We start from the raw sequence: 26,793 nt of genomic DNA, 5'->3' as shown, positions 1-26,793 counted from the left end.
ATCCCCTCCCCCTGCAAATTTGCTATTTAGGAGAGAGCATCCCAGGCAGTTTGGGGATCCAAACTACTGAAACTCTTCTTCGGTCTGGTCTTTTTCCTCTTCAGATTCCGTTTTATTAATCCAGTATTTGCATCTCCAAACCCACGACAGATGTCTGACATAAACAGATTATTCACACAGCACAGGGAGCACAACGGAAGGCTCTTAGTGGGGAAAAACTCCTTACAGAGCACGCGGAGGCTCCTTACAGAGAGATGTTTATATGATACTTAAGTGTCAGGAAGGAAACTGCATCTCTGTGCGTGGATAATCGTCTATACTGCAAGTTTTTAATCAGGAGGTCTAAATGAGCACTGAACAACGAGCCTCAGGGAAACAGCCACAGGAGGAGGTGCTTTTTGAACTTACACAGGGGGGCACAAACCACGCCAGTGTCAGGGCTGCCCACCGGGACCCACCAGCACCTCACCACGCGTCTGCGCAGGCAGCCACGAGGTGCAGGAGCAGGATGCTCGTTACCACCACGGCCCAGCCACTTATTACTCCGTGACGTGCTGGTCCCCAACGCTGCTCGGCACCCGCGCTGTCAGACGCAGCACCGCGCCGCACTGCCCTGCCTCCGCTTAATGAAGCACCACCGGATAATTGTTGGTATTATCCACTCTGTTTAGATATTTAGACCATTTTGCCACGAGCTGCATCAAATTGGCAAGCTTTTCATACTGAGGCCAGCTGAAGTTGATGCTTCTCACTATGTCTTTAACAGGGGGTTATTTGATAATTATTAGTCTTTTGCTCATTACCATGTGCTGTGAAAGCCATCAGAAGAACGCTGTCCTGCTGCTGACACACAGCAAGGTCCCAGCTGAATTAAAAACAGTCAATACTAGATCTTCCACTCTATTATCCTGCAGTTAGGAATCACGACTGATGGATCATTAGTGACTTGGTGACAGGCAGGCAGTTGTGAGTGGGGCAGGGTCTGAAAACGTTTGGGTTTCATTCCCAGCAGTCGGACATGGCCCGGCACAGGGCGCTGCAGGGGCAGGCTGCAAAATTGCACTGCAATGAACATACATCAAGTGCTAAGCAATGCAGGACATGCTAAGAGAAACTATACTTGGTCTGAATCATAAAGACTTCTTTAAAACAATTTAAGGTTATTACATTTTCCCCTTGCTAACCTGCAACACGCACTGGCACAATGAATCCTGAGCCCTACAGAGAAGCAACGAGATATGTTCTGGGCACTTTCTTGCATGCCACTTATCCAAGGTTATCTTCCTACATGCCTCCAGACTAGTTTTTTTCCCACAAAGCTCTTCCAGAGATATTTATCAGATATCCAGAGTGGCATAAAAATGGCAATGCAGGTACCCAAAGCACACTGAAGGACACAATGAACTGAGTACAGGGCTCCAAAAAACATTTCAGAAAAATTGCAGGCTTGTTCAGTTTTCTGGCTGCAATGCTCCAGGTGACACAGCTTGCAGTATTTGCTGTGCCCGTGACATTCACTGTGCTTGGCTGCAGGCTGACAGAGAAGAGGAATTACACTCGTAACAGCTCGTAACCCGCAACAAAGGGCTCACCAGCGGCTATGGCTGTCCCTCTCTGCAGTTTCACCCACCATTATCAGCAAAACAGCAATAATGAAGAGCCTTTCCTCATAAACTTTATAGACCTGAGGTTGAATAATTGAGGACAGGCGTGTGAGCTGTGCCCCGATGGTGGGCAACCGCCCGCAAAGCCTTGGTGCCTGCAGCCTTTCCAAAGTTTTTGAAGGCAAAAAGGTGAAGTTACATCCCTATTGCAGTCATAATGGCAACAGGCAGATCAGTGGGGAAAAATTACACACTCCAATTAGAGTCTCTAATCTCCAAGTAGAGATTGATAGCAAACTGCTCCCAATCAGCAGAACAGAAGTGGAGAGCCCAGCACGCAGGACCGCTCCAAGGAAAACAACCACGGGCGCGTTACGGAGGGTGCATAAAGCAATCACGGGTTAAACAAGGTCTCCCAGATTTCAATAGAAAAATCAATAATTCCAGTCTGGTTGAAAAGGATTTTTCAATTCCCATTAACTTCCCTTTCCACATCCAATTAAGTGGTCATGTGCAAAAGAGAAGAAATGAAAAGGAAACAACAGAGGTTTCTGGGGTGGCAGACACAGGGAATTAAAGGGGGAAGAGACGGCACCCTGGTTGTGGCTGAAACAGGTCTGCGGAGGGCCATGGCTACAGGCGCTCGGTACTCACTAACAACAGCTGATGCTTCATTTGGGTTTGCTTTTGACATTTTGATTAGAACAATTACCGCAGGACAGCCAGATCTCCTTTTAAAATGACCACCATGCAGTATGACTGGTTGAAAAAATACCTATACAGGAATCACTGTTGGTGCTTAAATTGATCATCTTGCCAGAACTGCTGAAGCCGTTGCTTGTAGCTATATTCTTGGAATTAACAACTTATTTTCATCCCTCCAAGTGATCTCGCTGACAGATTTCTACAGAAACTGAGGGATGAAGACAGTTGCTACTGTATTGATAAGATTTAATAAAAATCACTGTACGGTTATGACCGTCAAAGTTAAGTGGTGCTATCTGACATCACATCCCAAGCCCCTCAATGTTATATAAGTGGATTCCAGTGGACACGCACATCTCTGAGGGCAATTTGTACATTAAAGCTCTCTGCAGCTTATCTACACAATGTATTTGGAAAAATATCAGAAGTGACTCATAACCAAACAAACATGGCTTCCTTACTTTTAAGCCAAATGGAAAAAGATTCTTATTACAAGGAATTAGCCAAGATAAAAATACAGCTCCGTCAAAGATGCATGAATCTGATTTTTAATTTTCCAAAATCTAAAAAGTTTAAAAGTCAAGTAGCTGTTTATCTAGCGAACGCAAAATTGGTAACCGTCCAGTCCTTGGAATTTGCAAGATCTCACAGCTCTCGTTCACAAAGTAGAGGCTTACCTACGTAGGAAGTAAATTTAAAAATGCTTCAGATGCCAAATCTTTCACGTTACTATAGTACTGCTACTCCTACCAGAGAATTATGTTTAGTGCACAATTAAGTCTTCTTGAAATCTAAGGAGTACTAAGACTACTGTGCCATAAGGAGACCATATTGCCTGCAACAAAAACATGTCTTAGCACAACGCTAAATATTTCTCTCTGCATAAATCTGGAGTCCCATCTCCAGTACAGCTCAGTCTCAGAAATGACTCAGAGCAGCCCAATGGAGAAGGTTACCTCGCTGAACAAGCATTCAGTTGTATTAGGTGAGTATTCTTCCCAGAAGTAGTTAACAGCAACAAGCAATTAACTCCTGCCAGAAAGAGCTATATTATACGAAAATTTGCTTTTTTACTGTCTTGTCCTAAAGGTTTGTTTAACCAACTAGCTGAATTACATGTTTAACTACAGTTGTTTTCATAGCTAATTAGCTCACAAAATTGCATTTTTACTTATTCTCTCATTCCGTCTAGTTGTGAGAAATTGCAGTGAAAAGAAAAATTTCATCATTTCACATAATTGAAAGTAACTCAGGAAAGCATGACCCTGACACTTGGAGGTCTATTATCCAAAGAGGATGTGAGCAGTAGCCTTATAATTAAACATCCTAGTGATTTTTAATTCTCTGGGCAAGGATAAAAACTTTCTAAATGCTGACTTGTACTTTCACTTGAATTCAAAGATGACACATACATTTAAAATTATAAATGACCACAATGTTGTTTCAAACCCTGATTTCTGCTAAAAAACGAAATCACAAAACCCAAAGTAGTGTTATAAAGTCATAACACCTATTTTTAAAATGCATGTAATAAGACGTATGTAAAAATACTTAACTAGTTACACAGTAAGCATGCGGTTCATACAAAGTGTGCCTGCTTTGTATCTGTGCATTTGTCTGTAAGACAATGTACAACTAGAAAATACTCCAGCTATATTCTAATACAGTTAAAGAAACGATGATTTCATGTTGTATAAAAACCCTACTTTTCATTACCAAAACCTCTCAAAATTAAGATACTCCAATTGGTCAGAATTCAATTAAACAAACCAGTAGCTTACGTTCAAATAAGTTTTCTATTGTTAGAACAAATGGTATTCAGGAGAAACTATGAATATGCTGCCCTCATTACAGCTCTCCTCATAGTTAGAAGAACGAAATGCAGTAAACTGGCTTGTTTGTATCTGTATCCTCAGCATCTACTGTGACCTACTAAATTAACTTTGCGTAAGTACCAAGCTGTATGGCACAATTTCTTTGCTCTTCAAGCTCAAAAAAATCACATGATGAGTACAGAGTTATATTTTCATAAAGTTTTTCAACAACTAAGCTAAAATAAGTCTGACCTACTCAATTCCTGTTTCACTATACTGTGTGGTTAAGACAAATGGGGAAAAAAGTTAGAAGATACTTACTTCATACAATAAACAGCCCAAAGACCAGATATCAGATTTAAAGTTATAGCCGTTTTCATGTATTCTTTCTGGGGACATATAGTATGGAGTTCCCACTGTAAAGAAAATGAACAAATGAGGAGTTACTGTCTTAGAAAGAGACAGTGCAACCTGCATTGTACAGAAGTTTGACTTTGCTCAAGGACTAGGTTTAGCATGTATTGCTCATTAGAAGAGACTGGCACAAAAATCTGGAAAGAAATCATGGTTTCAAAGGCACATTCTTATGTAGAACCAAAAATATAATCACATCAAAAGCTAGAGAACTGCTGAATGTTACTGGAAATATCTTTTGTATTTCTGAAATTTGAGGAAAGTTATTTCCCCCTTCCAAGTACCACCGGAGTGTCTCTCACAGACGGAGCCGTTGTAAACGATCATTCTCCTTTGGTTCCCTCAACAGCATATGAAACTGCAAGTTAGATGTCATGAATGTACACTGCTAAAACAAGAATCCTGTGACAGCACATCCATTGAAAGTTCACTTGACATATACTGCACTAGCAGCATGACAGATCAGCTGCAGATGTGACGGGGTACCCTTTTTAAGAGTTCAGGAGACCATTTATTGTAGCAGAGAAATGGAAGTAACAAGTCTGACATCAGACAGGTATTCAAAAACTTTCTGGAAGAACCAAGATAATAATTCCAAACTTTAAAACACTGTTCCAACTCAGTCATGTTAGAAGCTGTGGGATTTCTATGTACTTCCAGAAGTCTGCATTTTATCACAAGAAATTTACTACAGCATTTTGGACAGGACTTACAGGAAATTATTAATAAATTCCTTACCTCAAAAAGGCTCTTTTTAAAATCCTAAGTAAGTTTCAGTTGTGGTACTGAAAATACAAGACATCCTGGCAGTCTCAGCTACATCAAATAATCCTCAGATACATCATTTATTAAAACATCCAAGGACTTTATACTCTCTCTTTTCTCCTGCTTCCCTGTCCCCTGTCAATTTTTTTTTTATCTGGCATTCCAGTGTACCCTTCTCCTAATTAAAGACCTTTCTCATAAGATGGCAAATGTTTCATTTGCCCGTAACTTTCAGTTTACAACTTCTTCATTCAAAACCCTGACCACAGACAGCTGAAAGATTCCTTAGCAGATGAACAGCGTTAGTGACGGGGGGAAGAGCTGCCACCACCTTCCCCCAGCCTTCCTGAAGAAGGGTTTGCACTCTGTAGGAAACAAATTACTTTTGGAGTGGAAAGCAACAACTTCCTGAAAGGCAAAATCCCCCACAGAGTGGACGCAGGACGCAGCACAAACTGGGGGGCTGCTGACGTCTGTGTGATACCCAAGCAAAGTCACCTCAAGCGCCGTGAGCTCAGACCACGCTGTGTTAAGTGCACAGGTGAGTCCAAAACTTATCTACATTCCTCTCTCAATCAGAAAACCTAAACACAGGCCGGGATTCCATTGGTATAGGCACTGTACAATTTACAGTACAGAAAGATGTTTACAGCCTCAAAGAATTCACGGGCACATAAACCAACACAGTGAGGAGCAGTTGGGCACGGGGCAGCACCTGGGCGGTCAGGCAATACTAGTTAGTACATCAGCATCCTAGCAGAGCTGAAAATCAAAGACAAAAATATTTTCTTAGGTTACTTAGTCAAAACAAAGAGCATTGATTTGAAGTTAGCACTATCAATGCAACTACCCAATTTATTCCAAAGCAATGCATACATACAACTCTACTCATCAAAACAGATCAAGTAACCAAGAAAGGGGACCACTTCCCTGACTGGCTCATTTATTTGGTCCCCCAGGAGTTTCAGTAATCAGGAGCACTACATGATGAATTCAGCTTGCGTTTGCAGGTCATTCAAGCAAGAAATTACTTCACTTTCAAGGTGAGGATTACAAAGAAAGAAAGTACATTTTTGCAAATTCTACACAGACTACAAGATAGGAAAGATAACACATGGAGATTATTATATTTCCATGCTCAGTAATATCACATCCAGCCTAGGAATATGCTGAACTGATGTTGTCCCAGATCTGTCTGGCTTTAATTGCCAGTGAAAGGCCTCTACATGTAGATTAGACCAGAGTTCTGTCAATAGTCAGTACTTTTTAACACACTGCAGAGTAACTTCAGAGAACAGCCTGAGCAGACAGGACTCATTCAAAGAATCCAGCAAGGCTTTCCATGGATGTCTCCCCTGTGCATGCAAAATGCACACCATGGACAACACAAGTCTCTTAATAACTCCCATACAGTTTCCAGATTTCTGTGGAAGAGCTGCACTTGGTTAGAATAGCACCGATTCATTTTCCTCCTTAAAAATACGCAACTGTAGAAGAACCAGTGATTAGTTAAACTCTTGAAAACAGTTCTGGAAGTCTCTATTGAACATGAGCATGTACGACATGTTGCTACTTTTCACTTCTCAATGCTTCTTCTCTTCTGAAATCTGACAAGAAAATTAACAGACTAGACAGAAAACTTCCTGCCCTTCACCACCAGGGAGTGAAGGAGCTGCGTACGGGTGGACCACAGCACACAGAACTGGCAGGAGGGAACGTGGAGACCGTTCCCACTCTTACTTCCTGATGTCTGCGTGCTTCAGAGGATACAGTGCCAGTGGTGGCCTCCAGCAGTTCTTGCTATCAGTTATTCTGGGTCACTGTGTAACAAGCTCAGAGCAAATAACAATGTGTGGGCTCTAAAGTTATGGCCTTGCCTTCCATTTTAGCAGGGGTCTGATTGGTAGGCTAAAATTGTCGTTTTGGATAATGCCTTAAAACAACCTTCGATCGAAGCAAAATGACAGGGTTTACAACATGGATGAGTGCGTTCTAGTCCATATTTGATTTTTTGTGCATTAGCCTGTTCCATTATATTAATAGGTCTGTGGAGCAGTCCATGCCTGATCTGATTTTATGAAGCCTACCTTGCACATTTACCTATCATTACTGTAGTGTTGTCAGCAAATGTACGAACAAGCAGGGCTCCGCGTTTCAAAACTGATGTATTAATTTTTAAATAACTGTCATGATAAAAGACTGACAAGCCCAATTCTCTTTATGGCCTGTCCAACATTATGTGGGAATCTCCTGTAATGAGCATCTTCTAGAGAACCGCACAAGACTTCCCATGCAATCAGTCAGGGCTCACCATTGCATTACATTAGTCAATTTGACAAGAATAGTCTAATCGGAGACTATTAATCAGAAACTTTCTTTGGCATTTGCCCTGCTGAAAATACAAAATATTGTTCAGATTCAATATTAATCACCAGCTGCTAGAGTAATGCCTTTAAAGCTATAAAGGTCACAAAACGATAGAGAAGAGTATGACTAAGCAAGCATCTTTCCATTCTATTCCTGAAAGTCGAAGCACTTCACTTGAATATCAGCCTGCTTCAGAGACCCCAGAACGACATTTCTTCCTCCCTTCCCAAGCACCACGTATGTGTGTGTGTACGCAGCTAAAACACCCATGTGGACCAGAACAGCTCTGGTGCAACACCCAAGTTAGGGAAAAGCTAATTATTCTGAGTTAAATTAAGAGCAGAGTCTCTTGTTTCACCAGGAAAACACAGGCAAAGGCAGCAAAGTTATCTCAGAAATAAAATTCAAATACCTTTCCTCCCATATATAGTTGGGAACAAACAGAGACTACCTGCAAATCTGATCCATACTTTCAGGAAGCTCTCTTACAGAGCCTCATTCACTGAATTTAACGTACCACAGATGAGTCTCTTGCAGCAGCACTGTCACACACCTTCAGGCAGACTATCATTAGACAGAAATCAGCAGAGAGTACTTCCAAATATTTTAATAAGTTCTGCACTTTTTTTTTTTTTTTTAAAGTGTTATAAAACATAACTCTTGAAACTAATCAAACTCCATAGCCATATTTGGCTGCAAAATATAAGAGCAATTGATTAGGAAAGCTTTTATTGCTTTGCCTTCACCAGCATCTTCCAGCTAATCTTTATACCAAGCTGAACAGTGTTTCTGAATCTATCATTTTGCTTTCTCACAGCAGGCAACAGAGTTCTGAATATGAAAGAACCTAACAAATTCTGACCTTTATTATATCTTTACAGAGTATTCCCAGTTTCAAACCAAGAGATATCAGAGAGCAACGTGGGCCTCAAAGGGGTAATACTGATTAAAGCATTCCTTCGTCACCGAGATGTTCCACTCCTGTCAAAACAAACTTCATAATGTTTTGAAATACTTGTGATTTTTGAAACGTTCATTGCAAATGAAACAGGCAAAGAACTGTGTTCAAAAACTAGTGATGCCACCCATGAAAAACTTGGTCGTTAAAAACAAACAAACAAACCCACTCAGTTTAAAAACAATACTAAGGTATTTTCAAAACTACTAGCTTAGCTTTAATATGCCGGACACTACAGTGTATGCCATGAACATGCAGTTACAAAAAATATTTCAGTAGGTTTTAATAATATCAGGTGATGCAAATACAGCACGGAAACAATTCCACTTGCAAGTGACAGTCTACAACTCTCACTTGCTTGATCTCTCCAGACAAGCTCATAGGCCACCAAGAAAAACGTACAGCATTATTTAAAAGGAGTCTGGTTTTAAAGCATCAGTTTCTAAAAGTTTGTATAATTTGGGGTATATTTTCACATCTTTTCCCAGAAGAATAACTTGGGAATTAGCTCAGCTTTGGGTAATTGTTTATATATTGTCATATTTTCAGGAGACTTAATCTTCTCCTAGTCTGTGATCCATAAGAATACATGAAGTTTCCCATATTCTTAACTGTCAAGGATAAGCTTCTCTGGAATACTGAAGAAACATTAAATAACACAAATTAGATATAATACAGCTCTTCTTTTCATCAGGAAACAAAACAAAACAACAACAACAAAAAAAAACAAACCAAGACAAAACAACAACTACAAAAAAAAACACTGAAAGCCTGAGCAACTCAGCTAAGAAAAATAAAGAGAGCAACTCAGGTTGTGCTTTTCTTGCTTTAGCCATTTTTTAGTGCCAAAAGTACTGCAAAATTTGCGAGTGCCTGACAGGAGACAAGCACGCTGCCTCCACAGCAGAGACTTGACAGCAAAATAAAAATAAAACCGTGGTCAAAAGCACTAAAATGTACATTAAACTATTTCAAATCTCTATGTGAGGTACCCACACTAATTGTCTCAATGAAAGGTTAAATAAATAAATAAATCTACTTATTCCTACAAAAGAGTGTATTTTGTGCATAGTATTTCAGCTCTTTCTAGTAGAAGTTGTTTTAAGTTCTCTTATTTTATTTATTTAAGTTACAAATACAACTCTACCAAGTCTTTACAGTCACATTTTTACATGCAGGTATTGCAATATACCTGCAGCAATCATTTCTTACACAAATACTGTACTTCAGGCACATACCAAAAAGCTAAAATTTCTCAAGATGCACAGAATATTGGCTGTTGTAATATTAGGCAGATTTCTTTTGTGTCTCTCTCTCTCTATCTGAAGGAAAAAAAAAAGCCCATCAAAGTATTGTGACTTTGCTTCAGATGATAAAATAGCTTGGCAAGCCAAGGGAAAAAAAAGGACAAACAATCTATTTATAAAAGAGCTCTTCTCATGACTGCAGAGTTACTCCCCGTTCACCCTCATATCCAACAAGAAACCAGAAGGAACGTGCAATACCCCACGTACACCAATCCACAGCTAGTTGCATGTTCTAAACTGGGAAGGTTTGACTTGCATACGTCCCCCAAAAGGAGAATCTGCTCCAAGTTTATTCTTGTCCAAGAATAAATAATAAGTCATCTGGTCCAAAACAAGACTACTCTGTGTAAAAGTTTTTCCATCATTGCTGTTTTTTGGTTTTCAAAATGTAAAGCCAATCAGAAGCTTTGGATAATGCCAAGTTTATTTGGCTAAAAATGAGCGTTATACCATTTCACAATAAAATGGCCCATTTTAATAATAATGGAAATTCTCTATATTTATTACAGATCCTAGTGAAACAAAATCTAGCATTTTATTGTTAAGCTTTCCAAAGTCTTAAATGGAGTATTTAAATATTTTGCTATTTATAATATCATTATGACATTTACAAGTAATTAGGTTTTACAGCAAAAGTTAATGATAGGGCTATTCCAACATGCTTGTTAGAAATACCTTAACTGACAAGGTATGCCTCTGGATGCCGTCCTCGGAGATTAACAAAATAAATAATGGACACGAGCAAACACTGAAGACAAGACAAAACAGGAATACTTCTAGCCCTGTTAAATTGTGAATGACGAACGAGGGAGACAACACCTGGAGGCACACTGCCCGCCCGCAGTGGCAGGGTGTCGCAGCCAGGCCGCAGCCCCGCCGTCGCCGTCGTTGCAGCGCCTCCGGGCGCGATGCCCTGGGTGAAGCCCAGGCACCGCCTGCGGCGAGCTGGGCCAGCAAACCGGTGCCACGCGGCTCTGGGGAAGAGTACCACACAACGGGGGGAAGAAAAAAACCCACAAAACTAGAAATGTAATAAAATGCTCACATTATAAATAGCAAATGAATAGGCCATAAAAAAGTTTCTTCATGAAAAGAGCGATTGGTATTAAAATGAGAAAAAGGAAAGAATTCCTCCTCATCGCAGGCTGAGCTGCCCCTGCCCCAGTGCCAGCAAGCTCTCGTGACAGCCAACTCCACCCCAACCGCATCCACCAGCACCAGGAAAGGAAGAGGCAAGGCACCATGTGGTGACAGCAGCAAACAAAATCCACCTTGGCTACATCAATTACCTAAAAATCTAAGAGCTTCCTAGCAAAGCCCATGCGTGCCAAGAGCTCCCAGCAGCTCCGACCACCATTCCAGCCCCACACCAAGAAGGGATGGCGTGGGGCAGTGGTGGGTTTGTCTGCAGCCTGACTGCTGGAGGGATGCCACCGCTCCTGGCCTTCATCAGGGATCCTCCTCTGCCTCTCCTGATGTGCGGTTTTGTTATGGCTACAGAAAGGATGGTGGGCAGGAGGTGCCCGGGTGCCTGCAGCAGCCGCCCCATGCTGCCTGCACCTGATGCAAGGCTCACCAGCCTCTCCTGCGCTGTGTATGGGCAAATCTTTCATTTTTCTTTCATTACGCCGGCATGTACTGTCACTTAATTTTTATGTATGCAATCCTTCCTGACAAATATGATCTGCTGCCTGGTAATTCGTCTGACGTTCATTCTGCTCCCTGCTCTAATTACGGCTCCCATCCCTGGCGCGACGGCGACCATGGCCCGGTGGTACACCTGTCAGGCAGGTCATGGCGCTGTCGAATGCCCTTTTATGCCAGTCTGATGTTGGCAAATACAAAGGAAGGAAAAAAAAAAAAAAGGGATGAATGTATTTGCATAGGCCCTGTGTTCGATTCATGGGTCAGCAGCCAGAGAAAGGATGGCGCAGGGCGGTTGCCAGGGCAACGGGGCCCGGCTCCGGCTTGGGCCTGGCCTGTGCCAGCCCCGCGTGCATCACTCACGGCGACTTACACAAACGTCTTCATTAAACCAAAACCAGGATCTGCATCTTTCCTGCTGCCACAAATCCTGTATGTCCGGCAAATGATCAAAAAGCAAACAAAAAAAAAAACCAAACACCCAAACTCAAAACCTTCAAGTGTGCAATATTTTTTGATTGTAAAAGTATTCTTTTTACTTGCATGCAGGAACCACTGCAAATGGTATTCTCTCCATGCCCCCACAGCACAGCACACTGTCTCCAAAATCGCTCGCTGCTGCTCCGTTAGCATTTTGCATCTCATTCACCTGTTTCCAGGATGCTGTTGGTCTGAGGAAGTGCAACGTTCACATAGAAGAGGCTCAACTCTTCCTACAGGAGCTTTCTCAATTAAGAGAGAGCAACCCTGGTAAAGGTCACGAGCTTGGCTTACATGTGCAGCTAGCTTCCCAGCCCCAATTTATCCTTATTAATGTACTAAGTGCAGCAGTCAAGCTAGATAAGATCATATAATTAGACATGGTCATATTTTTGCCTGTTCAGATGATGAGATTGTAACTCTCTGTGAAAAGGATTTATTTTAATCTATTAAATATAGTGTGCATATCCAAGGATAACTTTTGATGCAAAGGGAAATTAATATTTTATGGAAGTAAACTGGAGAAACGTCTCACTTTTTCTAAGCACACATAAAATAAGGCATACATCTTCCTTCTTTACTTACTTAGAAGTGGACCTAGAAGCCCAGTGTCATTACAGAGTATTCTCAAATAAGTTTGCATTCATTTAAAGAAACAATCAAGCAAGACTTGCACTCGGTGGAGGAAATTGCACAAATGAAGACAAATAGTGAAACAAACATGTCATGTGTTCCTAAATCAACTGAGAGCACTAAATGTAAGAGAGCTTTGATACCGTGCTAAAGGCAAAGATACTTCTCTGCTGGAACACAGAAATACTCTGACTCAACAAATACAGCCACATCAACAAGAATGGAAAATCAGCCATCTCTCAGAGTACAGACACTCAGGGGAAAACTAAAAATTATGAAATATTTTATACTGTAAGACAAAGGATGAACTGTGTACACTGTATACCTTCCTATAGTATTGTAATTAATGCTAACAGTATTTTTTTTTTCCTACGCAGAAGTAGTTTCTGTGTAGTTCCTTCACGTTACCAAAATATCATTATTTATCTTTTGATTCATGCTGAAAATACGTTCTCCTCAGAAGAGATGATTTCTCCACAATACCTCAACTTGCAGAGATGAAAACATACAGTAAGATTCATTTTTTCTTTTAAGAATGCTCTTACAAGACATGAGAAAAAGCATATAGTCACTCTGGTTTTCTAGTTTTGCTTTCTCTTGTAAGATCACACATAGAGGTTTGTTTCTGTAAGAAATAAGTTTTCTTTGCCAGATTTTGTAGATAACTTATTTTTTAGAAGTCTTATTGCAATTGTAATTTTATAATGATGCAAAAAATTACTTCTCCGCAACCCATGAGAAGGTAGCGCTATTCAAGAAAAACTCTGTGATATCATTTAAATTTATTCATTTAAAAAAGAAAGAAGCAACAGATATAACTTTAACAGACCTTTTATCAAAGACGTACAACTTTACTTATAAGCAAACTTTGAAATCTAACTACATGAAACCACAGATGCAAAACTGATCGGAAAACAGTTCACTGTCAAAATAGAAGGCTACCTCAAGTGCAGTCCTGCAAAACATCTTATAGCTCCAATTCTTTGAAGATATCCATTAACCACAGCAATGCTGTTGCCTTTGTGGATATCAAAAATCTGGGATGAGCCAGAGCTCAGCAGAGTACAGAAGAAAATTTCAGAGTGATCAGTGTGAGAGTCTGGAAACAGGATACAGTTCAGTAAGAATAAAAGCAGGGTACTACGCTTTGGTGGGAACAATCAGCTGCACAGATAGCGAGCAGGAAAACAACCTTCAGATACGTGGAAGGCATTAAGAAAACTTGGATCTTTAAAGCCTAAACTGAACTTCAAGTCAAGTCCCTCTTTGGAACAGACAAGCTGTGAGGGCTTTAAACACCTCCCTCACCTCACACACCATCACAATCCCTGCTCAGGGGAAGATGTCTGAGAAGCATCTGCTAAAAAAAAGTTGTCTGTGTAACATCTAATTCTAGTAAGCAGAGTGCAGGCAAGCATGCTATTTAGAGTGGAAAAGCTGCATTTGTTACCTTTGCTTTACCAGGCCAGACATGCCAGAAAAAAGAAAAACAACACAACTAACCATCAAGTGGAGTTTTTAAGCAAAAAAAATCTAGTAATTTTTGTATGAAGACTCCAAACGTTTCAATAGTATTTAAAAGGGAAATCACAGAAAACAAGAGTATGTGCCCACCAAATCAAACTTCTGTCATAATAAGAGGACAGAAACCACTTCCTTTGAACATCATAGCTAACGACTATACAGCAGTGCTTGCTTAATGTCTAGAAGTATCATCTTACCTAAGGAATGTGCTGCAGTGGTTTTAGAACTAAAAAAACGGCCTAATCCAAGATCTCCCAGCTTCACCACCCCTGTGGCTGTTATAAACACATTGGCTGGTTTTATGTCTGCAAGAAGAAAAAGGTAGAAGGTCAAAGCCACAAAAGGTTATTTGGTTCTAATACTGCAATAGAAACATAGCCCGGAGCGCTGCCTCTACAGGACAGGCTTGTGCAGAACCGTGTTTCTTCACAACTTTGATAGGCTGAGTCTTCCGTGACTTGAAGTTCATACACACACACAATACAGAATATACTTCTCAGCACACAAGAAATACCAGTGAGGGAAAAGTCATAGGAAACAGCATAACACAATAGAAGCAACCTCTTTAACTGATGGAATCAAAGGAATGCTTAAGTTTGCTTCCTTTTGGAAACAATCATTTTCTGCAGGAAACAGTACTGCCTGCCATGGTCCCCTGATACCACTGGCAAATTACTGTCCTACCACACGCAAATTCTGGGCTCTGTACAGCCTATTTTGCTTGTGTAGTGTAAAAATTACTAGAATTCTGGTTTCCCAAGTAGCCAGGCCAGGATACAGGTTAGAAAGGCTATTTCCTCACAAGTCAAAAGACTAAATACGCATGGTTCCAAATTTCAGCTAACAATAGTAGAACTAATTCAGGTACAACTGACAAGCTACATGAGGGGTTAGATACAGGAGCAAAAGTGATACCGCTCTGCTGAAAAAATGGTTAAAAATTCACTACTTCTAAGGAGAAAGGAAATAGCAGAAGCAGCACAGACTGGTATTAGTGCCTTTTGGGATGTTTGCACAAGTCCTTCACAAAGCATTTTAGTTATGCTGCAAGAAGCAATGTAATTTTTGGATAAAGCTCAAAGCAAAAAGTTCTAAGACAAGAGATTCAAAAATAATTAATGAAAATGGAGAACAGAGTATAAGAGTGTGGGACATATTTGTATTAATATTTCAGAAAAGCTTCCAAGACAGGAAAACTCTTCTAAACTCTCTAAGGTCACAACTAATATAATGAAGACTATTTCTTAGAGTTCACTGTTATCTAGTAGTCTCAGCATTTTACTTCTGACACTTTTCTAATGGCAAGTTTGACACTTCTACTTAATATCAGTGTCTGGAATACAAAGCAGCTCATCTTCCGAATACCACACTCACTTCAGACTGAATCCTTTAACAATGAGGCAAAAAGACAGAAGGAGAAATCCATCTTGCAAGCTCCAGCCTCTCTAAACATGCATTGGCTGAACATCAGCATAATTGTTTTTGAATGTAGGCGCTTACTAATTGGAACATTATATTATTATTCAGTGAAAAGAGACTGAATTAATGTTACCTCTGTGCATCACCCTGCGGGAGTGCATGTGTTCAACTGCACTGCATAACTGCACAAAATATTTCCACACCGTCCTTTCCGGGATTAACCGTTTCTGCTTTTTAAAATACTGTGGAAGGAAATAAATAAAAGATCAGTTGAAAAGCAAAATATTTGACTAGTTCCTGGACTCGTGTTAGTCAACTGCAGGTTGCTCGTGTCTTCCCAATCTGCAGCAGCATGACTTTTCTTCTGATTAGCTTTTAACTCCTTCTCTCTGTATGTAGACTTCAGTGCAGTTCACTCATTAACAACTATTACGAAAAATCTGCGTAAACAGGTTTGACATTTTTGAATGGACACCAATTATAATTAGCATTAATCTCCCTAATTACCTTGCAAAACATATTTAATGCCTCAAAACAACAAATGTCTCAAATGTTTTGCCTTAAGTAACAAAAGATCATTAAAAAAATCTCATAAGCATTCATTATTGTACAGTGTATTAACAACAATAAGGAAATACGTTTCCCCTTCTAAAAAGATGGCCACAGCATCAATAAAGTATCTATATTTCTTCTGTGATCAGGTAGGATAATATATTCTATTTTATGCATAATAGGAATATTAAATTAACTGAACTCTCTCTAGTGAGATTGCAAAGACACTGCTGATCAAGATGCACAGATTTGGAAGGAGGCTGTTTTGTGTGCACTTCTGCAGTGCCAAGCATAGTTGAGTCCAGACCCTATAGACTTCTGGGTGCTAAAAGCTCTCAGGCAAAATAATCATAAGCAAAATGCATGCAATAAGAAGTAGTGCATCTTGGGGATGGTTATCTCCAATACTTAAGTCTTCCTCTCAAGTAACTTATTACAGGAATAAATAATCAGCTGTACACTCCAGTGGAGGCTAAATATGATGCATCTTCAAGTGCTCTTTTCCATTTCAGGAACACGCTACAGCTCTGTACATCGTGCAAAGTGCCACAGCCTCCTTCGATGCTTCCCAAAATTGCACTACTTCTGATTATTGGTCCCTGACTTCTCATTGCTTCTTCCTGTGCTTGATACTGAGCAAGTTCTTCATCTGGAACACTAACAAAACACATTTCTAATACGCTTCCCTTCCAGTGGTTTAGGATTTATTCTCATCCTTTGATATACAAGGTATGACTGGATAACGACCATCTCTGAAACGCGGTATACCCTTCTAGCACTCTACAATCACATTTCTTTTGCATCATACCCTTGAGAATTTCAGTCAGCAGCATGCAAGAGCAAGAATAAAGGAAGGAAATTGGCTGTTGCCCCTTTCTGCAACTTGTGCTTTTTCCTCTCAGCACAGACATCTGATGTCCGTTGTCACATTTTGTATTTTATGTGAAATGCTGTTACTGGATCGTGTTTGACTCAAGTAATGGCAAATTTTATTTTGCATATCAGCTGTGAAGGGGCATGACCCTGCAATTCCCCAGGCAGCAAGTCTGACAGCTTGCAACAGTTTCAAACCGAAACTTGATAGAGAGCACAGAGGAATTACAGAGGGTGAGGGATAAAGTGTTATATACACGATAATATTATTTAATTCTCATTAAAGTATTTAAGAGTGGATATGCAAGACCACAAGTGATAATTTTCTAAATGTCATGTCCAATAAGACTTGCCTGACATTTACAAGAGAGTCCCAACTCTCCAGTGGGTTATCCAGCAGCACTCTGTTACATCAGCTTTACAATACCTCATAAATAATGCAGGCAACAGGGGCGTGACAAAGACAGTCCCTGTTTTTATCACTCTCGCACCTTCAGAGTGTTGTTACTGCTGTTCCTACCGCCTCTCCGAAACTGAAAATCCTCACATAAGCTTAAATTCCCAAGGGATGGGTGGGGAGCAAGGGCGCTACAGAAGAGCAGGCAGCAAACCTCAGTTCGTCAATTTTACTTTCAAGCTATGTTTAGGAGGAGAATTTAATTCCCTCCTGGTTTTAGGGTTTGTTGTTGTTGTTTTTTCTTTTTTCTTTTTCCTGTTTTTGTTTCCCCACCCTTTACTTAAAAAAATGAATTCAAATATTTGCACCGAAGGATCATTTGGCATCATTTATATGACCTTTAAAAAGCCTTGTCTTCCTCATGACTGTGATAAACATATGGGAAAGCAGACCAGACTGGAAAGCATTGGCAGAAAAAATCCAAGTTACACGGTTGTTCCAGCTATCAACCTAAGTACGGGCAGAAAAATGTAACTCCTATTTATTAAGGCATAAAAGAAATAATTTTAAGAAAATGAAATAACCAACCCCAACAGATTAAAAAAAAACATTTAGTAGGGAAAGTCCTAAACTAAAAACTGTAAACCACAAAAAGTTCAAATACTTTATATGATACCTGACGATTATGCTGGCAAAACTTTTTAAAGCTAAGATTTAAAAATGAAGAAAAATACTTCCACATCCCAGCGTGATCACAGCCCTAACTCCTACCCTCACAATCCTTACCTGCAGCTACTAAGAGCCTGTGATGAACCATAAGCTTCCCAGGATCTGTTGGGAAAACACATGAGGAGCTGGACGAGCGCAGTGCTGAAAGAGGACGAACGGGCAGGGCAGGAGCTCTCCCAGGCACGAGGCCCAGCGCTGCCTCCTGCCCCTTGGCGAGTCCGGCCAGGAAGGCGGCGTGTGCTGCCGCCAGCCCCCTCCCAGCCTCGGCCACTGCCAGCTCGTCCCCAGGTCCGGGGCTGCTGCTGCTGCCGCTATTAGGGGTCTGCGGAGTGTCTGGAATTTTGGGGCTTTCCCCAGGAACTGCTCTGCCAACCACCCACCCCCAGCTTGCTCGCCCAGGGGGACTCTTCCCTGAGATGGAGCAGATTTTCATGGAAACTGTAAATTTAGCCACTGACTACGGACTGAATGGGTAACTTGTTTGACAGCCTTTGGCCTAGTGCCTCATAGCTCTGCTGGCAAAGAAAACAAATCTGTTAATAAGATATTTTAACTGTGACAACAAGGAGGAGGAGAACTTTCCAAACATTCATTTATGATAATTACAGAATAATGATGGCAAAAAAAGCAGGTAAAACATGGAGAGAAGGTTGAGAGTGCTAACAAACATGATATAACACATCTGTTCTCACAAGGGATGTATGTCTAAAGATTAACACGTCAAAGAAAATATAAAAGCAGGTGGTAACAGCTTAACTAAAGCTGGTTTGCAGCAATACAAGTATTCCTGAGAGCTACATAAGAGAAGAGCAAGTACTTGAAACATTTTCTCAACCCCAAATCCCTGTTGCAAGGAAAGTCAATACGCTTCCTTGAATGTCTTCAGAGTGGCAGACAGGCTATGTGAACACCGAATCTAACAATAATTAGATGTCCTCATCAATCACAGATGGGATAAATCAGCCTTGCAAAGTAAGGCACACATCCCACCAAACCACACGGAGACTTGCTCCCTTCTGAAGCAGCAGGCAGGGCGAGCAGCAGGCCCTGCTGCACTTCACCTGCCCGCAGACGCTCAGTCTCGGCCCTGCCATCACCCTCCGGGCGGGCGGCACCACGAGAGGAGCATCAGTCACGGGTCTGCTGCCTCCTGGTTCTAGGTAGTCCTGACTGTTTGTAGCTCCTTTAGAACTGACACTTCCTTACCTTAATCATCTGGGAGAGATCACCAGCATCTGCCAGCTCCAGGACAATGTTAAGTTCATTGTCTTCAATGAAAGAATCCAAATACTTAATTATATTGGGGTGGTTCAGTTGCTGCAGATAGAGGAAGTGCAAGAAAAAAAATTATAACAATGCAATAACAACTCAAAGATACAAAACTTGTACCATTATTGTAATCATTATGCAAAATGGTTGATAATAGGTGCAACTACAAACTGCTCTGGTTTATTGTACACAAAAAGCATGTAAGAAACAAGTTCATTTATCAAAAGTGCAGCTTAATAAAATAGTGTCTTGCGTAAGCAGCAATATGGCCCAGAACAAGGGTGGAACAGCCTTTTCTCTTGTAAACTTACAAAACATTTAAAAGCAACATTCTGAAAGACACTCAATAAGCAATAACTGCTTTTTTTTTCCTGTTAGAATAATAATAATAATAATAATAATAAAAAAACAAAAATCAATTACTGATTACTGTACTTAAATTAAAAACAAGATTAAAAACAAGAGTAGAATTCAACAAAAATCTTGATGGAAGTAAAATAACATACAAATTACATTCAGTATGTTAGTCTATTATCCCCATTATTTATGCTTACATTTTCACTTATTACTTTCATTTAGGTATAGCTTTTTCTTACATTCACAACTGGTATTTTACTTTTTTTTTCCCCCTCAGTGTTTCTTAAAAATTTGCAACTTCTCAGATTCTTATGCTTTATTCACAGGACTAAGTTAAGAAACTGGCTCAACAAATCAAAATATTAAAATGGAAATTTTATCTGAATTTCTTAAAATGGAAAACTAATTGCTTAGAAGGTAATGGAGTACCCAGATTTCTCTACTCGCTCGCTCTTGCTCATTTTGCATTACATTATCTTTCTCTTGTGCTCTTAGAAACGCAGTAAATTTAGAAACTACTAAAGTGAGCATTTCATCTACTAAACAGCTGTGACTCAACCTGCCTATTTCAGGGGTTACAAAGCCAAAAGAAACACTGTTATGATCCATCATGCTAATCACGCCTCTCTGCATGCACATTAGGGGATAGATTCTCCTTTGCGATGCCTGGACACTAACGCACATTAGTGTTAATGGGATCCATGTGCAGGCATCAGGAGAAGAGCATTCCCACCAGACCAAGCCTTAAATAAATAATAAATAAATAAATAGCAGAGCCCACCATTTCTGCTGAAATTTCTTTCACATGTCTGCCCTCAGGTACATCGATCAAAGACCAACTTCCAGGCAAGAAAGCACCAAAAGCAGGAGCAGAATGGATACCGATACGGTGTGCACACCGGGATGCCTTTCTGCCCCCACAGCATCGCACAAGCTGACACAGCACAGCCGACACCAGGACATTGCATACTGCTCTTGCAGATAAAGGTAAGCCTCTGACTTGTGAGTTGCCTTCTATCTTCTGTAGGATGCTCTGATAGGAAAACTCTCCTGAGTTCCCAAAGGCAACAGGGAGTTCAAGCTATCACACAAACCCTCCTCTAAACCTCAGAACCGAGTGCCAATAAATCGCATCAAAATACAACAACTGTAACAAGGAATGCAGACTGCATACCTTTGGAGAATTACCACGCTAATGTTTTCCCCCCCCAGCCTCTGTTTAGTTTACTGCATATAACAAAACGCAACTACTCACATACAAATGTTGTTTAACTAACACAAAGATTTTAAATATATTTTTTCATGAAAGAACAAACGTGCACTTTTTATTGACACAGTTTGTATTGATTTAAAGAAACTCATCAGCTCTAAAGAGGGACGTTTCTTCTGTGACAGTGAAGTCGCACAAAATCACAAACAAGACACCCGTGCCACTGCGCCAACTTCTGCGATGGCTCTTTGGAGGAGCAGACGTCCAAGCACTGCCCAAGAGCAGCTGGAACTGCCGCCACCCTTTGCTGAGGCTGAGCAGCAGGACGAGCACTCTGGAGGGAGCCTTACTGAGCTCCTTCCTCTGCTGGAAAACATGGGAGACTGCCCACAACCCGCCTGAGGTGTGAATGCAGGCGTGTACATTTTCTCTACCTTTTGTTTCACAGACCTTTGGACTCTGTTTTCCCAGAGCAGCTGGGCAGAGCACTCTGGATATGCCAAATCTCCATGCTCCACTCTTCCTTTTGTCGAGCTTATTATAAATAAGTAAATCGACTCAGGGGTTATTTCTGTAACAACGGTGTATGCCTGTAGCATAACAAAGGCTACCCGGAGTCTTTTTTGTCAGAAGGAAAGTATGTTAACTCACACAAATCCTGAAATGTGAAAAACATTGCAAACACCTTATCTTGGGTTAACGACATTTCCTATTTCTTTAACGCATCCGAAAAAGTTTGATGGCACAGCAGCGCTGGGGACTTCGGTCCCCGCACATCCACAGTCACACCTTCAGCCACCTCCACGGTGCTGTAAGGACAGGCAGCACGGGAGCTATCCATTAGCAGGAGACCAGCTGCAGATAGGCTCTGACATGTTACTTGTCGTAAGGCACAGGGCGACGCACTCAGCCGCTGACTGACAGGCGCTGGAGCCAGCCGGATGAACGAAACCAATCCCATTTCATCAGCTGGTAGTTTTCAAAGCAGAGCTGCACTCTGCTGGCATCATGGAAACTCATTCCCCTGGGACCTCCAGCTGCTACAGGAAAATGCACAAACAAGAACTTGCAAGCACGCTACTCTGCTTGGAAGACTACCACTGAAGACTTCATTATAAACATGGATATTGCTTAATTTCAGACAAACAGAGGTTTTTAACTTAAATACATGGACTTGGAGCCAACAAAGTGCAATGCGTACATATTTTCCACAAACGTTTTGGAATAAATTATTGAGAAAGCAAAGATCATTAGCTGGTTTAACCACTTAAAAAGCACTGCCTGGTTTCAGAGTTTGCACCTAAACTACCATTTTTCACATGTATATGTATACATATGACATGACAGACATGCAAAACTTCATCCCTTTAGCAGGTTCATTAATCAGCTTATTTTAAAGAGAAAAACAAATCAAAATACAAAGTACAGAACTTGCATACCTCTCTGAAATAAGAGTACTTGGTGTATTTTTCTATGACAGATTTTTAATAGATTCCTTACACAACTGGCACAAAACTCAATGAAATGATGCTGTAAGACAGAACTTATATCATGTAGGCATTTTAGCTTGCAAAAGAAAGCACAGTCTACTAAGATTGTATGTGCCCTATGAGCTTTATTTGCTATGAAAGGCAAACCTGAAAATTTTTTTTCCTCAAAACAAAAAATTGAAGAATAGGAATTGTAAAATTCTTACCTTCAAGAGGTCAATTTCTTTAATGCAATCTTGCCTAGCCTTGGCATCCATCATTTCAAAAATCTACAAAGGTAAAAACGGATTAAAATGAAATAACAAAAACTAAGAACTTACTTAACAAGAAATTTGCCTTTCCTCCCTCACTTTGTATAGCCTCTACTTAATGAGTATACATACAACTCTCAGATCAAAGAGAAACATTTTCTTTATTTTGAAACCACTAAAGTACTAGCCATAAGGTAAAATTAATTGTAGAACCTGTAGGCAATATTCTAAGCAGCAGATGAAACTAAAGATACTAGCTTGTGAATTTGCTGTCGTCATTTTCGAACAGCATTTAGCTTAATTACTACTTTTTTGCATGGTAAATAAAAGACAAACTTTTTTTTCCCTTTGAAGTAACAGTACACAATACTTTACACTGAGTTACAAATCAATACTGCTGGCATGAAAGCTTTTCTGAAATTCTTCTAAAGTCTCCAACAAGCACAAGCATTTCTTTTGTCTTTTATTTCAGCACTTGAGAGCCTGGCCACTGAGCAGCCCAGCAGCCGCTGCACGCCCAGGTATCGCCAGCACCTGGCAGAGGGGGGAAGAGGAGCCAGCACCTCCACCTGCCCCTCCTGCCCTCGCCTCCCGCAGCTGGTCTCTGTTGAGACGACAAGAGTCTTGCCTGTATGACCATGGCCATTACAGCCTTGTTCTCTCCCACACATTCAATAATAAACCTTTCTTATAAGGTAAAAAATTAAATTAAAAATAAATATGAAATTACACTGCTGTTACTATTACTGCATAACTGTGATTTATAGAATAATATCAGACCAGATCATCCAGTGGTCTCAAACACTGAGCTCTCAATTTATAAAACATTTTATAGCATTATTACTGCTGACAAAGAACGTACTTCTGAGTCAGATACCTCTTTTTTTAACCTATGTAGACACCTAAAACATTCCCATTCTACTTGCTAAACAGTAAGACTTTGAATTTAAATGCTTACCTGAACTTTCTTTAATGCCACAGGTTTTCTGTCCAGAAGACAAGTTGCTTTGTAAACTTCACTGAATTGTCCTCGTCCAATCTTTTTCTCTATCTGAAAGTCTGCCAGCGTGCAGCGGTATGGGTACGATGTTAAATGTCTCTGTTCAATTCAAAAGAAATTCAATCAATGAGCTACAAAAAGCAATAGTAAATACAGAAACTTGCATTCCCAAGCTGCCTCCTGTAAGACCCCAAACTAGTAGTCTGTAAGACTAATTGTGTGCAGGAGAACAAGGATGGAAGGCAAGAAAGACAAAGAAACCTGGTGTTGATAATACAACAGGCGACGGAGTGGTCTGGCTTTCCTCTCCTCACCTGCAATTTGCTTTGTGCACTCCTCGCAGTGCTGCACCAGAGCAGAGATTGTACAGAGCAGAGTTAACAACTCCAAGTGTACGTGCACTTGTGCTCTCATTTGTGATGTTCAGGAATTTATTCCAGGCTCATCAGTCCATAGATAATTCTGACCATAAATGCATTGATTTCCAGTAATTTGTTAGTAATGTAAGCTGAATTAAGTTAAATGACTTTTCTAAAAAGGAAGAAGTCTTGCCTCCCATATAAGTAGCTAATGAGCCCCAAACTACTGTCTCCCCGCTCGCACACCCCCTCATCAGCTTTGCCTACTTGGCACCGCGGGATGTGTCGATGCCTGCTTGGGCGCAGCCTCAGGTGAGCATGCAGCCGTGCAGGCAGACACAACGGAACAAGGACCAGAGGCTCTAGTGACTGGAATTGCTCCCTGGAGCCATTCCGGTCTCTTCTGTAATTAACGTGACCGCTAAACAATTTTTGAAAAAAATTATGAAAATAAATGACAAAGTTGTTGTGCATGCCAAGTAGACTATTTTTAAGCTTCAACATCTTGAGCCATTTCAGAGTTCCCACCGAAAAACGCAAAAAGCAATTAGCCAAGTACACAAGGGAAGTTGTGGGGACAGTTTCCCAGGGATTCAGCTGTTGTTTAAGTTGAATCTTCAGCAGACAACCCCAGCAAGTGTCCAGGAAGAGCAGTCTGGAAGCTCAGGGAGGTGATTGTTGCTGCTACTGTAATTTCCTAACCCAGAGGGCTGGGAATGGAAATAAGATTTAAAATGCAAGTAAAGCTTTCAGTCCAGCAACTTCTACCAGTAGTACATACAAGCTAGAGTGACGATGTCTTATAGTGTATGTTTCTTACAACTAAGTTTGAATTTGTTTCATTTGCAACAGGAATAAAAATTATCACTATTCAATAATAAAAAAAAGTATCAATCAAGTATTTGAAAAAGCTCCTAAATGTAAAGGTTTGTGTGACTCCGAACTACAATCATGGTTATTTGGCAGTGGTTTTATAAACAAAGTTATAACATTCAGTATTTTTAAGAAAATTCACCAGTAAAAGCCTGCTAAGTAGTCATTTCTAACCCACAAACTGTATCAATCAACTGCCACCTTTACAGCATCCTCAACACAACAAATAAATCCCCACAACAGGACACTACTGTCATGCAGGCACGCTCAAGAAAAAAGATTAGGTTTTATAAAGGCTTCGGACATATATCCCTGAGCAGGCTACCACGTCCTGCTGCTGCTGCCTTGCCCGCACCTCGGTGGCCAGCTGCCCTGCCCTGCCCTGCCGCGCCGTGCCATGCCATGCCATGCCACCCCACATCCCAAGAAGTGGCCAAATGCAGATCTGCACCCCTTAGATAGAGGACCCTCGCTGGGCTGGAACACCGAGACTTAGGAACCGCAGAGAGCACAGAAACGCACTGCTGTCGCGTCCCGCCTATGCCTGCTAATGGAAGTAGGCGCATAACTGGGTATTTAACTCCAGGCCAGCAGCAGATTTCTCAGCTTAAGTTCCCTAAAAGAGCCAACCTGCTCCTTTTCATGTGAAGTGGTCCTCTGAATAATTCTTTCTGCAGCGCCAAAGCCCTAGGTAAATTTTTCCATCTCTCACTGTGAGCCTATAAATACTCTCATGCTATGAGAAATGGTTTTTGTTTCTTTCTCCGGGCAGTGCAGTAAGAACCTTAATTCACAAACAAGAGGCTGCACGAACAGAAAGGCTGCATTAGATTTCGCAGTTGTACGTAAAGGCCAGCCCCACGTAAACAAGCAGCCGATTTCCACATGTATTTTGTTTACGCTTTCAAGACACACATGGGCCTCCCCTCCACCCCAAAGAAGCGTCACCACCCATCAAACCTCACAACTCCACCCGCCAGACCACACATCAGCTGCAATCAGTGTGTGTTAGCAAGCAAGGGGGGTTACTTGTGGCACCTGTGCCGTGCTTGAAGTTATACCATGTTTGTGAGCTATAATACAGCAGTGTACAGATTGAAATGAAGATGCATACACTAAGATGGAAGTATCTTTTCACCGACTGGGAAAAAAGTAGCTCGTGGATCCTCAGATGGAAAGCAGAATGTTGATTCAATGCTACTTGATCATTACATACAGACCCCTTTAAGGTACTAAACCAAATGGAAGCCTGCATCGTTATCAATAAAGTGAGGCAACATGGGATGAAACCAAACAAGCAAATACTCAAAGTCTCATCCCTTGTAGCTTTCTCAGTTTAAATTGATCATAATCTCTCTTTGCAGAGATTTAATAAACCGTAATACTCATCAATATACCAGACAGTAATACAGCAACACCCATCTCATGCCAGGGCGTGCTAATGCATCAGTTTACCTGCATTTTTTGCACGATGAAGTCACAAGCAGAATGTCTGCACACAAGTGTTTGTTCACCTTGAACTAACTAACCAGGAACATCGCAATTTCCCAACCTCTTCCATATGAATTACTAAGGAAATTAGCTGAGGTGTTCAGCCAAATCACTTTAGCTGGTCAGAACAAAGGCCTCAGCACACAGAATTGCAAACCACTTTTTTCTCATTAAAACACAGAAAGAAATAAAAGCGTCCCCCTTAACTGTGAATGGGCACCTCCTCAGCCATGGTTCTTCTTGAGCAGTAAGAAAGTTTGAGGAAAAGATTTTCTACCCTGGAATTCAGAATAAAAGTAATACTTGTA

At 40.8% G+C, this 26,793-nt stretch overlaps 1 protein-coding gene across 3 annotated transcripts in view; it reads right to left on the bottom strand.

Moving 5' to 3' along the window:
- The window catches only part of NEK6 (NIMA related kinase 6), a 72,351-nt gene that overhangs the window by 7,221 nt on the left and 38,337 nt on the right, over positions 1 to 26,793 (bottom strand). For all 3 annotated transcript variants that reach the window (XM_040531333.1, XM_040531332.1, XM_040531334.1), the window contains exons 3-8: positions 23,721 to 23,861; positions 22,718 to 22,780; positions 19,392 to 19,502; positions 15,768 to 15,876; positions 14,413 to 14,520; positions 4,445 to 4,539 (exon numbers count right to left, since the gene is read on the bottom strand). In XM_040531333.1, coding sequence (XP_040387267.1) covers positions 4,445 to 4,539; positions 14,413 to 14,520; positions 15,768 to 15,876; positions 19,392 to 19,502; positions 22,718 to 22,780; positions 23,721 to 23,861 — 627 coding nt within the window. The remainder of the gene's footprint in view (positions 1 to 4,444; positions 4,540 to 14,412; positions 14,521 to 15,767; positions 15,877 to 19,391; positions 19,503 to 22,717; positions 22,781 to 23,720; positions 23,862 to 26,793) is intronic.

The sequence above is a fragment of the Cygnus olor genome, chromosome 19 (genome assembly GCF_009769625.2).
Source record: "Cygnus olor isolate bCygOlo1 chromosome 19, bCygOlo1.pri.v2, whole genome shotgun sequence".
Classification (NCBI taxonomy): domain Eukaryota; kingdom Metazoa; phylum Chordata; class Aves; order Anseriformes; family Anatidae; genus Cygnus; species Cygnus olor.
This window is presented reverse-complemented; position numbering and strand designations above follow the sequence as displayed.